Below are 14068 nucleotides of genomic sequence, written 5' to 3' on the forward strand. Positions count from 1 at the left end.
AGCATGTGTGTTAGGATTCAAGTCACTGTTGTACTTATAATGCATTTATGTGTGAATAGTGTACAGTATAATCCAGGGGTGTCAAACACAAGGCTCAGGTGCCGGATGCGGCCTGCCAAATGGTTCAAGCGATTTATAGAGAAAGGAAAAAACTAAGAATATCAAAACAAGATTTAAATCTCGTTAAAAAAAATCCATACGCGTCTGACATATTAGTTTTTGAATACTTGAGCAAATGTCATTTAAGTCAATGCTCCTAATATACCCGCTGTCATTCCTTGAGATGATTGACTAGCAAGGTGATTCCTGAAGCAGAAATTTGCGATATTTCACAGACGCGTTACCGCGTCCGGCCCACCTGAGATCACATAGCCTGTATGTGGCCCCTGAACTGAAATGAGTTTGACACCCCTGGTATAAACTTTCTATAATGCATCATATTAACTTATAAAGAACTTGACAACAAGAAACATCTTCAAAAACATGAACATTCTCAGCATAGCAAAGCAGTGTTGCACTTTTCCACTCTCTAAAAAAAAAAAAACATTCAGACCACTATCAATTTTCTCCAATGTGTTGACCATACCCCCATCATCTGAGGTCTGACATGCCCAATATTCGGTAACTCTTAACTTGATTCCGGCGTCATTTGATGACATGACACTGTTATGATGCAGTCTTGGATGTGTCATAAACATTGTCAATATAATTAACATTTTATGAATGTTGTCATTGGGTGCTATCTGGTTATGGTAAACACAGCCCACACAATATCAACTTATCATGACCATAAAATGTCTATACCATTGACATTATGTTTATGACCTGTCTATGACTGTCATGACGGTGTTTTGATACTGTTATGACCCTGTTATGTCATCCATTTGACGCCAGCATCACATAAAGTGTAACACACTTGCTTGCTCAGCAACATGAATGAGAGAGTTTTGGGGGAGTCCCAAAATACTTCCCCCAAAATAGTGTAAAAATCAGATAGTATGGAAGGCTAGGAAACCAAGTCTTTACAGTGCTCAAGTCTCTCACTGAAGAAACTGCCATGGCCAATTCACTGTTGCCATCCTGAGTACATAGCAGGTTTTCTTTTCTGTTGCCCCAAATGATGAAAGCAGTCTGTCTCTCACTCAAACTGGGTGGCTCCTCCAAATCTTTTGTTCTGCTCCTCAGGGTTTTAACATGGTATGGTTCTAAGGCTGTTACTCGGGCATCATGAGCCCTGCAGTGGCAACCGGGTCACCCAGGCCGTAATCAAAGGGCAATTGGGTCCTCAGTGCATTGTACACTATGTATTGAAAGAAGGGGCCCTCTTAGATTAATTTGTCCTGGGCCCATTGAAATCTGTTAGTGGCTGCTAGTACATGAGATCAGAGGCCCCAGTGCCCAGCTCCGTCTCTTTGGCGTCCTGGAAGGGGAACTCGAAGCCAGCCAATCGGATGAGCAGGATGTTGAAGCCGTGGACCAGGAAGGTGAAGGAGATGAGCCAATAGGAGCGGTCGTACTGCTCCGAGAACGTATCGTAGCGGAACCGGTCCTCCCGGAAGTTGGCGATGCGCTCGGACAGGCGTTGGATCTTCACCTCTGAGGCGAACAGGATCATCACCAGGCAGCTGCAGAAACCTGTACATGAAGACATGGCAGACCAGTTACAAAAACGTTTGACACCGGATAAGGTGCCCAATGAGGACAAAGCAGTTATTTATAGCAGATTTATAGCAGCTTTAGATCAGAGGGTTTCGGGTTTGAATCCCACCCTTACCTCTCCCTTACCTCAATCCATGGCTGAAGTGCCCTTGAGCAAACCAACAAACCCACATTACGGCAGTTATGAACTCAGCCAGTATTGCATCTGTTGTGTGTTTTACAGGGCTGGTACATTGGAGTGATGGGCAAAATGGATTCATTACTTACAATCTAGTGCCACCTATTCCAAATAACTTGGTTTTAGGAAGAGGTACACTAAGTGCAGTGCAGAAGTTGCAGAGAGCAGAAATGTATGGGATTCAGGACATCCCAGGGGTCAAACAGTGCAGCAAGAGCCCCAATCCATGAGTGTGTGACACTTCCCTGCAATGCTTAGAAGGTGTGTATGTCACACAGACAATGTCTGCATGCGAGCACATAAGCACACACACGCAGCCCTCAAACTGAACTCTCAAAGTGAATAGCTTCTCATGACTGGTAATCCGATCACCATATTCTTTGGCATTCGTCTGTGGTTAGGCTGAGTTATTCTAAAGTTGTAATGTAGGCTAGATCATGAAGTTAATATGGCTTACTCTTACCTGACCTGGGGTGAGTTTCTCAAAAGAGAAGTTGTTAGCCTGTTAGCAACTTCGGTAGTTGCCAATGGGAAAATGCATTAAAAACAACAAAGTAGCTAAAATGTAGTAAGCAACTTCGGTTTTGAGAAATTCACCCCTGGTCTGGACCTTTAGCTCAGCTTGTAGGTCGCTGGTTCGAGCACAGATGACCTCAGTTTACACTTACAGCTGATGAAGTTCCAGAGGTAGAGTCCCAGGGGTCCGTGCAGGGTCTCGTAGGGGTGTCCGAAGGCGTTGTACATGAAGAAGGCCGTGCAGATGCAGGAGAAGAGGATGAGGACACCACAGAAGAAGATCACGCTGATGTGCAGGTTCACAGGGATGGCGTCCGACAGGTCTGGAAAAACTGGACAAAGAAGAAGTGTCACAATGTGTTTGAGGAATCAGTCAGCAACCACATTATTAGTAAATCTTTCTAAGGATTCAGTTTGGCTGCGTGTTATCATTATTAGTCATCAGGTCTGGAAAAAACTGGCAAATTATGTTGTGGAGAATCAGCAACATTAGGCCTATCAAATCCTTGTTAAGCCTACAGTTTTGGTTAATTATCTTCACAGTGCTGACAACTAACTTCATTGTTACCTTGTCCCCCAATGGGCTGTTTGCCCATTTGTCTGTGTGTCCGCCCACAGCGTTTTGGGTTGCCTGCAGGTGGCACCAAATATACAGAATTGGCCAGTGGGCCAGGCTACCATCTCTGATTGCTCTTGTTGAGATCTGTTTCCTGGGCTTGTTTTATTTTGTCTCTTATGATAACCTACCATTGCTTGGTTGTTTATTGTTTAGGACACAGTCATATGGCTACTTCTTTTCATAGGGATGATTAGTTGATGTCTCACATTGTGGCTTGATACTAGCCTACATAACCATACCGAAGTCCAGGAGCCCCCTATAACAATCTGTCTGCTGTGTCGCCCAGTCAACCCAGTCAAGCATACATGATGCCCTTTCACTGTGTGCGCCATTCCAGACCTCATTAACTTAATTCATTTAGGACCACCCCTCGCCACTCGCGCTTTGTTTATTTCATGAATTTGATGTGTTCACCAACTCACCGATTCAGTAAGAAATAAACATTGTAACAAATAATATATTGAAAAGTTGTTAGGCTGACATTGCATTCCGTCAGTGTAGTTTAGATGAAATGAGGTAATGTTTTCAATCATTCTACACTAGAATGTAGCGGCCCTCCCCTACTTGATCCCTCTGTCAGTCATGCGTAACGCTTCCCGAAACCTGGGAAGCAGAGTTGTTGTCTACCTCAGCATAAGAAATTTAAGACTTGAGACTTTTTTTTTTCTTAAGATGCATTGGATTCGCTAGATAAACCGTTTCGTTGTACAGGCGATCCAAAACTGTGTGTAGGTCTACATGATGTAACAAAACAGGTTGATGGAAGTTCAACTAAAGACAGCACCACATCATTTTACTCTTAAAGAAACATAAATTGTGTAGTCTACTTACATGAAAAGCGAAACGGTCTACCACCCAGTCCACACTGTTTCACTCGCACTCCATGGAAAAGTCCATAACTCACATTGCCAATAAATTTATCAAGCTCTGGCTGCGATGCGTTCACCAACTCAGCACCTGTGATACACAGAACAGTCGCCTTCACCCAAAATCGGGTCCCCATCGCAGCTGCCACCATCATTACGCAGCCGAAACACAGAATTCCTCCGAATGTAAATATAATCTTCTTCTGACGAGTCGCCATTGCGCACGGCACGCCTATCCAAGCTTGGTCACAGTCTTACACCAAGATAACTTCAGTTCATTCTCAGCCAGAGATGTCCTCAATTGGTTTTCTCTGAAAGTGACATTTATAAATACATACTTTTCCAAATGTTTAGTTAAATGTTATGAGAATAACTGTAGTATCAAACGAGGCTGGCTCATTGTGTGACGGTGGATGTCAAAGATATCCCATGTGTGGTATTGTGTTACCCTGCTAGTTTACGGCTTTCTCTGCGTCTCCAAGTGACCGGCTGCGGGCTTAAATTTCTGAGATCATCCGTTCAGCGACACTGTAGTGTAGTGCCAGCCGAGCCAGTGACCTTAAAGACTGATTGGTTATGTCACCGAGACCAGAACATAGTTGCGCATTTTATTCAAATTAAATGCATGTTGAAAAGTCCAAACGGGGGACGAGGCATAAATGTCACTTTAATTTTATATATTGAGGTTTATGGCCTAGCCTTTGGATAGTAAATGCAATCTATCCAGTGAATGGTGTTCTAAATGCATTAATATGTCCTGTGCCTCAACAGTAGGCTACCAGAGAGTACGCTGGGTTGCAGGCAGAAAATGTGGCTCCCCAGAATCTTGGGCCCCAAACCCAACCAGCATCTTCACCTTGAAGCTGTCCCTAACCCAGAGGTTCCCAAACTTTACAGCAACAAGCCCCAAGTTCACCAATGGGATTGTTTGGCTTATTTTTGGTTAATTTTGGTTTCATTTACTTAATCCATTATTGATTGATTGATTGATTGATTTATTTATTTATTTATTGGTAAACTATTCCTTTAGGCCTACTTATTCAATTTGTTTAATTATTTGTTTAGTTTTTCTACTTTTCCTGCCAACCAAGGCCCTCCTGGCATCCCCTCGTGGCCCCAACATTGAAAACCACTGCTATAACCTAACTGACTAAGCTCAACTGCAAAATACCTGTAAGTAGCAGGAGGGATGCCAATGCGGGGAGACAAAGTGTCCAGGGCCCACAGAGAAGGGAGAGCACAATTGGGTCCTTATTGTATGTCCTGGCCCGGCCAAAGCTGTCAGTGGCCCTGAGTAGTAGCAATACAATAGGCCTGCTAGCAGCTGGCACAGAAGCATGTTTAATGCTTGTCGACATACTGCACACAATTTCATTCTATTACTACAGCAAATCTTCACAATGATATCCACACACAGCCATGTTTTGCTATACTTCTGCAATACCAAAACACCCAAACGACATCCTGAACTATAGCTTACATGTTTAAATGTTCTGATATGTTAATTTACATATGTAATCCTTATTGTACAGAACATTAAGACAACAGTGAAATGTGTGTTTTTGAGATCTAGAATCTAGAAAGCAGTGCACAGAAGTGTTTTACCAAAATGTTCATTGCATAACATGCCAAGAAAGGCGATAGGAATGACTTGCCGTGGGACCCACACACCAGCTGCTGGTTCAATAACAGGCAAACTGGTGATGAAGGCCATTTCACCATTTTGTCCACTTGGTGGCATGGTCATTATAAGGGCATCGTTTGTTTTAAAACTCTGAAGATCCTTCTTACTTACTGTAGGCCTATATGTAAGGAACATTGGTCACTCACTTCTGTGGTACAGTAGCCTGCCCTACACAATCATGCAAAGAGGTTAAATGAGCCTTGTTTCATTGTTGCTACTCTATTTATTTGTATGGTTCAGAGGAAAGAAACAGAAAAGTGTGCTTGAAAAGGAAATTGTCAACATGGTAATGCTTTTCCATTTCCTTGCATTGATTGAAACATCCCTTTATTGGGAAATTGATTAACTTAATTTCTTACAAGTAGCATATAGACCTGATCGCTCTAGAAAATAAAGTACCGTTAAGTAAAACATCAGTAAGCAGTGTGCGGTGTCTTCAGAAATGTCTTCATTGTTCACCTTCTCCTGCCTCACACCTGCATTACTGAAGGCTTGTGCACAAGGACTCTCTTGAACTTTAATAGACCTATTGTTTGTACACACAGTGCCCTCTTTTTATCAGGCCCGGGTGAGTGACCCTGACTCTCGCCAGATGGTTGGGTTCCGCCTTGCTTCATAATAATCGTCTGGAGCTACATTATGCCTTAAGTGTAGTTCTCTGAAGGCGTGCTTTTGATCAAAAATCCATTCACTTGGTTGTCATTTTTGTGAGCTGCTACTTTCTACTTATAGATTTGAATGTACAGTTCAAATTACAGAATCAATGTCAATAAATTAGTTCATGCTCTTTGGCGTCCTGGAAGGGGAACTCGAAGCCAGCCAATCGGATGAGCAGGATGTTGAAGCCGTGGACGAGGAAGGTGAAGGAGATGAGCCAATAGGAGCGGTCGTACTGCTCCGAGTACGTATCGTAGCGGAACCGGTCCTCCCGGAAGTTGGCGATGCGCTCAGACAGGCGTTGGATCTTCACCTCTGAGGCGAACAGGATCATCACCAGGCAGCTGCAGAAACCTGTACATGAAGACATGGCAGACCAGTTACAAAAACGTTTGACACCGGATAAGGTGCCCAATGAGGACAAAGCAGTTATTTGTAGCAGATTTATAGCAGCTTTAGATCAGAGGGTTTCAGGTTTGAATCCCACCCTTACCTCTCAACAGTTCATAACGACAGTTATGAACTCAGCCAGTATTGCCATCTGTTGTGTGTTTTACAGGGCTGGTACATTAGAGTGATGGGCAAAATGGATTCATTAGTTACAATCTAGTGCCACCTATTCCAAATTACTTGGTTTTAGGAAGAGGTACACTGGAGCAGAGAGCAGAAGTGCATGGGATTCAGGACATCCCAGGGGTCAAAGAGCAGTGCAGCAAGAGCCCCAATCCATGAGTGTGTGGGACTTCCCTGCAATGCTTAGAAGGTGTGTATGTCACACAGACTATTTCTGCATGAGTGCACATAAGCACACACACGCTTGCCTGATTATCATAGACTTGCAATCGAAGGTGTTGCGTCACTAGGAGGGCGCAGCCTGGCTACACACACGCAGCCCTCAAACTGAACTCTCAAAGTGAATAGCTTCTCATGACTGGTAATCCGATCACCATATTCTTTGGCATTCGTCTGTGGTTGCGCTGAGTTATTCTAAAGTTGTAATGTAGATCATGAAGTTAATATGGCTTACTCTTACCTGACCTGGTCTGGACCTTTAGCTCAGCTTGTAGGTCGCTGGTTCGAGCATAGAGTGTCAATAGTACTAGCACAGATGACCTCAGTTTACACTTACAGCTGATGAAGTTCCAGAGGTAGAGTCCCAGGGGTCCGTGCAGGGTCTCGTAGGGGTGTCCGAAGGCGTTGTACATGAAGAAGGCCGTGCAGATGCAGGAGAAGAGGATGAGGACACCACAGAAGAAGATCACGCTGATGTGCAGGTTCACAGGGATGTCGTCCAACAGGTCTGGAAAAACTGGACAAAGAAGTGTCACAATGTGTTTGAGGAATCAGTCAGCAACCACATTATTTGTAAATCTTTCTAAGGATTCAGTTTGGCTGCGTGTTATCATTATTAGTCATCAGGTCTGGAAAAAACTGGCAAATTATGTGGTGGAGAATCAGCAACATTATCAAATCCTTGTTAAGCCTACAGTTTTGGTGAATTATCTTCACAGTGCTGACAACTAACTTCATTGTTACCTTGTCCCCCAATGGGCTGCTTGCCCATTTGTCTGTGTGTCCGCCCACAGTGTTTTGGGTTGCCTGCAGGTGGCACCAAATATACAGAATTGGCCAGTGGGCCAGGCTGCCATCTCTGATTGCTCTTGTTGACATCTGTTTCCTGGGCTTGTTTTATTTGGTCTCTTATGATAACCTACCATTGCTTGGTTGTTTATTGTTTAGTTTTGGCAAAAGACACGCTTAACTTCTTGGAAAACGAAAGTCTTTGGGTGCGAGATAAAAAGTATCAACTTAAGGAAGAAAAATCCGCACTCACAAAACTGCGTCTCATTATTTATTTATATTACCACCATGTCCAAAAAGCAAACACGTTTCGGCTATCAAGCCTTCATCAGTGCGTGGTACCACGTTAGGTTAAGTATGACCTAATAGCTACTTAACTATTAGCTGTACCCTTACTTATCTATTAGTTAAATAATGATATGCTATGAACTTGTGACACATGGTAATAGTTAAGTAACTCCTTACTAATGTTTAACATGGGAATAAATAACAATTTATATGTGTCTAATGTCGCTTTAAGTAGTGATTATTAACCCTTACTAAAGTTTTAGGTTATAGCTAATTTGCTGTTAATTATGGCCCCTTATCATGTGTCTCAAGTTCATAGCATATAATTATTTAACTAATAGATAAGTAAGAGTACAGTTAATAGTTAAGTAGCTATTAGGTCATACTTAACTAAGGACCTTAATTAACACTTACTTAATAGAAAAGCAAGGCATATCTAATGATTAAATAATACCGAAATATTGTTTTCTGTAGATTGCGTACCCATCATGCACTGCACTTCTTGGAGCTAATATTCTCAAACATTAACTTAATTATCACAAAGGAATGGTTTAGTTTAGCTTCAAAACTATTACTCTTCATAATGTTCTGCATTTATTGTAGGGATTTTACCATTAAAATTAATAAGTGGTACATGAAAAAATTACATCTCATCACCCCACCATCATTGAGAAGTGTACGTCCAATCCTTGCTATATAATGGCTCCTGTTGCCACTAATACAGTGATTTGAATGAGCGAAAACTAGATGTCACAGTAAAACAATTACTTAACTATTAGGTATGCTCAGCCAACACTATTATAAGGGTCCCAAACACCAATATCTATCGATTAATTAACCATTAGTTATCTGCAGCCAACTCTAATATAAGGGTCCCAAACACCAATATCTATCTATTAATTAACCATTAGTTATCCTCAGCCAACTCTAATATAAGGGTCCCAAAACCCAATATTTATGTATTAATTAACCATTAGTTATGCCTTACTTTTGTATTAAGTAAGTGTTAATTTTGGTCCTTAGTTAAGTGTGACCTGATAGCTACTTAACTATTAACTGTGCCCTTACTTATCTATTAGTTAAATAATAATAAGCTATTAACTTGTAACACAAGGTAATAGTTATCTAATAGTTAAGTAACTGCTGATTAATGTTCAGAATATGCATTTATAACAATTAATATGTATCTAATGTGGCATTAAGTAAGGGTTAACGTTCGGCGAGAAGGTCGCTACCGTGGAATAGCAGCACGACAGAGAGAATCTTTAGACCCCGACGCGGAGCGGAGGGGTCTTGTTCTCTCTGAAGTGCTGCTATTCCACAAAGCGACCGACTCGCCGAAAGTTAACCCGCTTATTATATGGATATACTTAAATGATTCACACATGGCGGGGACAGTTCTTTAGACCTATTTAATGTTAAGATTGTTGCTGCGCAAAACAAAACAGTGCCGTTGTGGAACACCGCTAGGCAACAGCTAGGTAGCCAGGACAACAGGTGTTGTCTATCACAGCAGCTGATTAGAGTGACAAAAGACCGGACCCCCTGCGGAGTGATATGAAACATTTGCTTTAGCCACTGACTTGTATACAAGCCAGTGGCTTTAGCAGTGAACGTCTTGTTGCCATTGACAGCGGTAGCCAGAACAACGGGTGCTGTCTATCACAGCAGCTGATTAGAGTCTTGTTGAAAAGTCGCTTTAGCAGTGAAAAGTCTTGTTGCCATTGACAGCGGTCTGTTATAGACCAAACCGTCCGTTATCGAAAAATAACAGACGTCCGAACGTTGGGGAGCCCCGTTGAAATGAATGGAGCATTCGACAGATGACGTCACAACCATATAATAAGTAATGATTATTAACCCTTACTTAAGCATTAGGTTGTAGCTACTTTACTGTTAATTATGGCCCCTTATTTGGAAGTGTTACCAGAAATATAAATTGTGTAGTCTACTTACATGAAAAGCGAAATGGTCTACCACCCAGTCCACACTGTTTCACTCGCACTCCATGGAAAAGTCCATAACTCACATTGCCAATAAATTTATCAAGCTCTGGCTGCGATTGGTTCACCAACTCAACACCTGTGATACACAGAATAGTCGCCTTCACCCAAAATCGGGTCCCCATCGCAGCTGCCACCATCATTACGCAGCCGAAACACAGAATTCCTCCGAATGTAAATATAAGCTTCTTCTGACGATTCGCCATTGCGCACGGCTTTTTCACGACTTTTTCAAATGTTTAGGGAAATGTTATGAGAATAACTGTAGTATCAAACGAGGCTGGCTACATCTCATTGTGTGACGGTGGATGGCAAAGATATCCCATGTGTGGTATAGTGTTACCTTGCTAGTTTACGGCTTTCTCTGCGTCTCCAAGTGACCGGCTGCGGGCTTAAATTTCTGAGATCATCCGTTCAGCGACACTGTAGTGTAGTGCCAGCCGAGCCAGTGACCTTAAAGCCTGATTGGTTATGTCACAGATACCAGAACATCGTTGCGCATTTTATTCAAATTAAATGCATGTTGAAAAGTCCAAATGGGGGACGAGGCATAAATGTCACTTTAATTTTATGTATTGAGGTTTATGGCCTAGCCTTTATAATTGGATAGTAAATGCAATCTATCCAGTGAATGGTGTTCTAAATGCATTATGTCCTGTGCCTCAACAGTACCAGAGAGTACACTGGGTTGCAGGCAGAAAATGTGGCTCCCCAGAATCTTGGGCCCCAAACCCAACCAGCATCTTCACCTTGAAGCTGTCCCTAACCCAGAGGTTCCCAAACTTTACAGCAACAAGCCCCAAGTTCACCAATGGGATTGTTTGGCTTATTTTTGGTTAATTTTGGTTTCATGTACTTAATCCTTTATTATTATTATTATTATTATTATTATTATTATTTTATTTATTTATTTATTTGTTTGTTTGTTTATTGGTGAACTATTCCTTTAGGCCTACTTATTCAATTTGTTAAACTATTTGTTTTGTTTTTCTACTTTTCCTGCCAACCTGCCAAGGCCCTCCTGGCATCCCCTCGTGGCCCCAACATTGAAAACCACTGCTATAACCTAACTGACTCAACTGCAAAATACCTGTAAGTAGCAGGAGGGATGCCAATGCGGGGAGACAAAGTGTCCAGGGCCCACAGAGAAGGGAGAGCACAATTGGGTCCTTATTGTATGTCCTGGCCCGGCCAAAGCTGTCAGTGGCCCTGAGTAGTAGCAATACAATAGGCCTGCTAGCAGCTGGCACAGAAGCATGTTTAATGCTTGTTGACATACTGCACACAATTTCATTCTATTACTACAGCAAATCTTCACAAGGATCTCCACACACAGCCATGTTTTACTATACTTCTGCAATACCAAAACACCCAAACGACATCCTGAACTATAGCTTACATGTTTAAATGTTCTGATATGTTAATTTACATATTTAATCCTTATTGTACAGAACATTAAGACAACAGTGAAATGTGTGTTTTTTAGATCTAGAATCTAGAAAGCAGTGCACAGAAGTGTTTTACCAAAATGTTCATTGCATAACATGCCAAGAAAGGCGATAGGAATGACTTGCCCTGGGACCCACACACCAGCTGCTGGTTCAATAACAGGCATACTGGTGATGAAGGCCATTTCACCATTTTGTCCACTTGGTGGCGTGTGTGGTCATTATGAGGGCATTGTTTGTTTTAAAACTCTGAAGATCCTTCTTACTTACTGAATATGTAAGGAACATTGGTCACTCACTTCTGTGGTAGCCTACACAATCATGCAAAGAGGTTAAATGAGCCTTGTTTCATTGTTGCTACTCTATTTATTTGTATGGTTCATTTGAAGGCTTGTGCACAAGGACTCTCTTGAACTTTAATAGACCTATTGTTTGTATACACAGTGCCCTCTTTTTATCAGGCCCGGGTGAGTGACCCTGACTCTCGCCAGATGGTTGGGTTCCGCCTTGCTTCATAATAATCGTCTGGAGCTACAGTATGCCTTAAACGTAGTTCTCTGAAGGCGTGCTTTTGATCAAAAATCCATTCACTTGGTTGTCATTTTTAGTGAGCTGCTACTTTAACTAGCCTACTTATAGATTTGAATGTACAGTTAAAATTACAGAATCAATGTCAATACATGAGTTCATTCAAGGGACCATTGTTGCTGAAACAACTTATTTTTCCCTTTCTCCAATAAGATTAACTTTCGACTATGTCACATCTATGGAAATCCTGCGATCCTGATTGGTTTTTCCGCAATTTTGGTTTGGGAGCGGGGCAAATCCGAAGGTCTTCCAGTCCCTCATGTGAGCTCACAAAGTTGAGCAGAAATACACAAGGGTCTGGCGAGAATCAGGCCAGAGTGACCCTCAATGGCTGGTTAACTGCCCTCGTCAAAGTTTGTGATTCCAGTGAAACGAGAGGTGACATGTAAAACCAAGGCCCATTTTTATTACAATTTTAAAAATGGTGACACTAAATAAGTGAAAATATCATATATAAGCGGTCGTTTATGCTCCCAGCTTCAACATCATGCGGGAGGCCAATGCTGCCAGGTACACAGACAATCAGAAGAGACACATTGTGCTATTTCATAACTAAAATTAGTTCCATTTGGCTTTTCATTTTCATGATAAACGAAAGTTGTGACAAAAGTAAAAAATAAATTGAAAAAAAGTATTTGTCATTTCATTTTCATTACTATCATGGTATAATAGTGCCAAATATTTAAATGTAATTGGTATTTGGGAGAATGCACAGTCACACTTCACTTTGACTTTTCTTTTTCCTCTCACCGCGCACAATGTGTGCCAAGATGGAAATTAAAATGAAAACAGGTGCAGTTTGCGATTTCCTTCTCATTCCTCTGTTTGCATTTTCATTTTCAGGACTTGCAAATGAGTCATCATTATGATAATGAGATCAATGTGGGTGGGGTTCTGGTGACGTCAAAGTGTCTTCACAGAACTTCTCTGCTTTGCTTGCACATTTAATTTGATGTCACCGGAGCCCCACTCACATTCATTTAGTTATGGCAATACAATTGTACTGCTACATTGAAAATGAAATCGCAAAATATGTCTCTTCTGATTGTCATTGTAACTGGCAGCTTTGGCCTCCCATAGTGACCAACATTGCACCTGGGTATGCTACTGGCAGTTTACACTTAAATAAGTCCTATGTCATTTCTAGTTAATTATATTTTATACAGTATTTATTTAAATATAATGACTTTGCTGTATTTGTTTTGTTGCACGCTGTTGCATGTATAGTAAACCCTCCAACTCTATGTCCATTTCAGTTGAAATTAATATGTTGCATGGGAACTTACGAAGCAAATTTTTCGGTCCTTCCCCATGGCATCATTGACTCATTGTGAGTATGCCTACTATAGGCTTATTATTATGTCCCTTTTCCAGTAGGCCCTGAATCAGATAATCAACACCCACATGCTGCCACCTGAACTTGAGTAGTGCAGAGGAAGTATCACATCATTAACAGGCACAGCATTCATGGTTAATGTTTGCGGCTTCCATTTACACAAAACAATAATACTTACTTAGTGCATAAATAACTAAGTTGTTGATTTACATTTGTATGAAACCACACACCATGCCATTATTACGAAAGTGTGATTCCTGTTTTTATTAATGTCATTGCACCTTGCCAGTTACAATGGAAAATAATAATAATTAAAAAAGCTATTGTAGGTTTTACATGAACATTCATTGGTGAGAAGTTGTATTTTCGTCCATCAAAGGTAGGCTATGTGTAATTAATTAATACAACAGCATCACCATGTGTCCAAAACCAGGCTGAACTACAGTATTCAGAAACACTGATGCTGATTATTCTATTATATTAACATCATTTTTTATAACTCTTATTTACAGTAAATGAAATGACCTGTAACACATTTACAAACATGGTATAAATAAAAATCACCTGCACTTAACAAGGACACACGTGCTCTGTCGTACATTCAAATAGTCAGTGGGCTGAGGTGTGAAACAGGCCTTTGTATGA

General features: G+C 41.3%; 2 protein-coding genes across 2 annotated transcripts; both read right to left on the reverse strand.

Annotated features, from left to right (window-relative positions):
• Positions 1–861: 861 nt before the first annotated feature.
• Positions 862–4152, reverse strand: clrn1 (clarin 1). Its single transcript, XM_063204273.1, has 3 exons — positions 3804–4152; positions 2506–2685; positions 862–1635 (listed from the first exon to the last, which is right to left on the reverse strand). The coding sequence occupies exons 1-3, from the start codon at positions 4054–4056 to the stop codon at positions 1370–1372; spliced, it is 699 nt and encodes a 232-aa protein (XP_063060343.1). The 5' UTR covers positions 4057–4152; the 3' UTR covers positions 862–1369.
• A 1662-nt stretch (positions 4153–5814) lies between these two features.
• On the reverse strand, positions 5815–10846 carry LOC134453468 (clarin-1-like). Its single transcript, XM_063204274.1, has 3 exons — positions 10005–10846; positions 7309–7488; positions 5815–6533 (listed from the first exon to the last, which is right to left on the reverse strand). The coding sequence occupies exons 1-3, from the start codon at positions 10255–10257 to the stop codon at positions 6289–6291; spliced, it is 678 nt and encodes a 225-aa protein (XP_063060344.1). The 5' UTR covers positions 10258–10846; the 3' UTR covers positions 5815–6288.
• Between the last annotated feature and the right edge of the window lie 3222 nt (positions 10847–14068).

The sequence above is a fragment of the Engraulis encrasicolus genome, chromosome 8 (genome assembly GCF_034702125.1).
Source record: "Engraulis encrasicolus isolate BLACKSEA-1 chromosome 8, IST_EnEncr_1.0, whole genome shotgun sequence".
In the NCBI taxonomy this organism is placed as follows: Eukaryota; Metazoa; Chordata; class Actinopteri; order Clupeiformes; family Engraulidae; genus Engraulis; species Engraulis encrasicolus.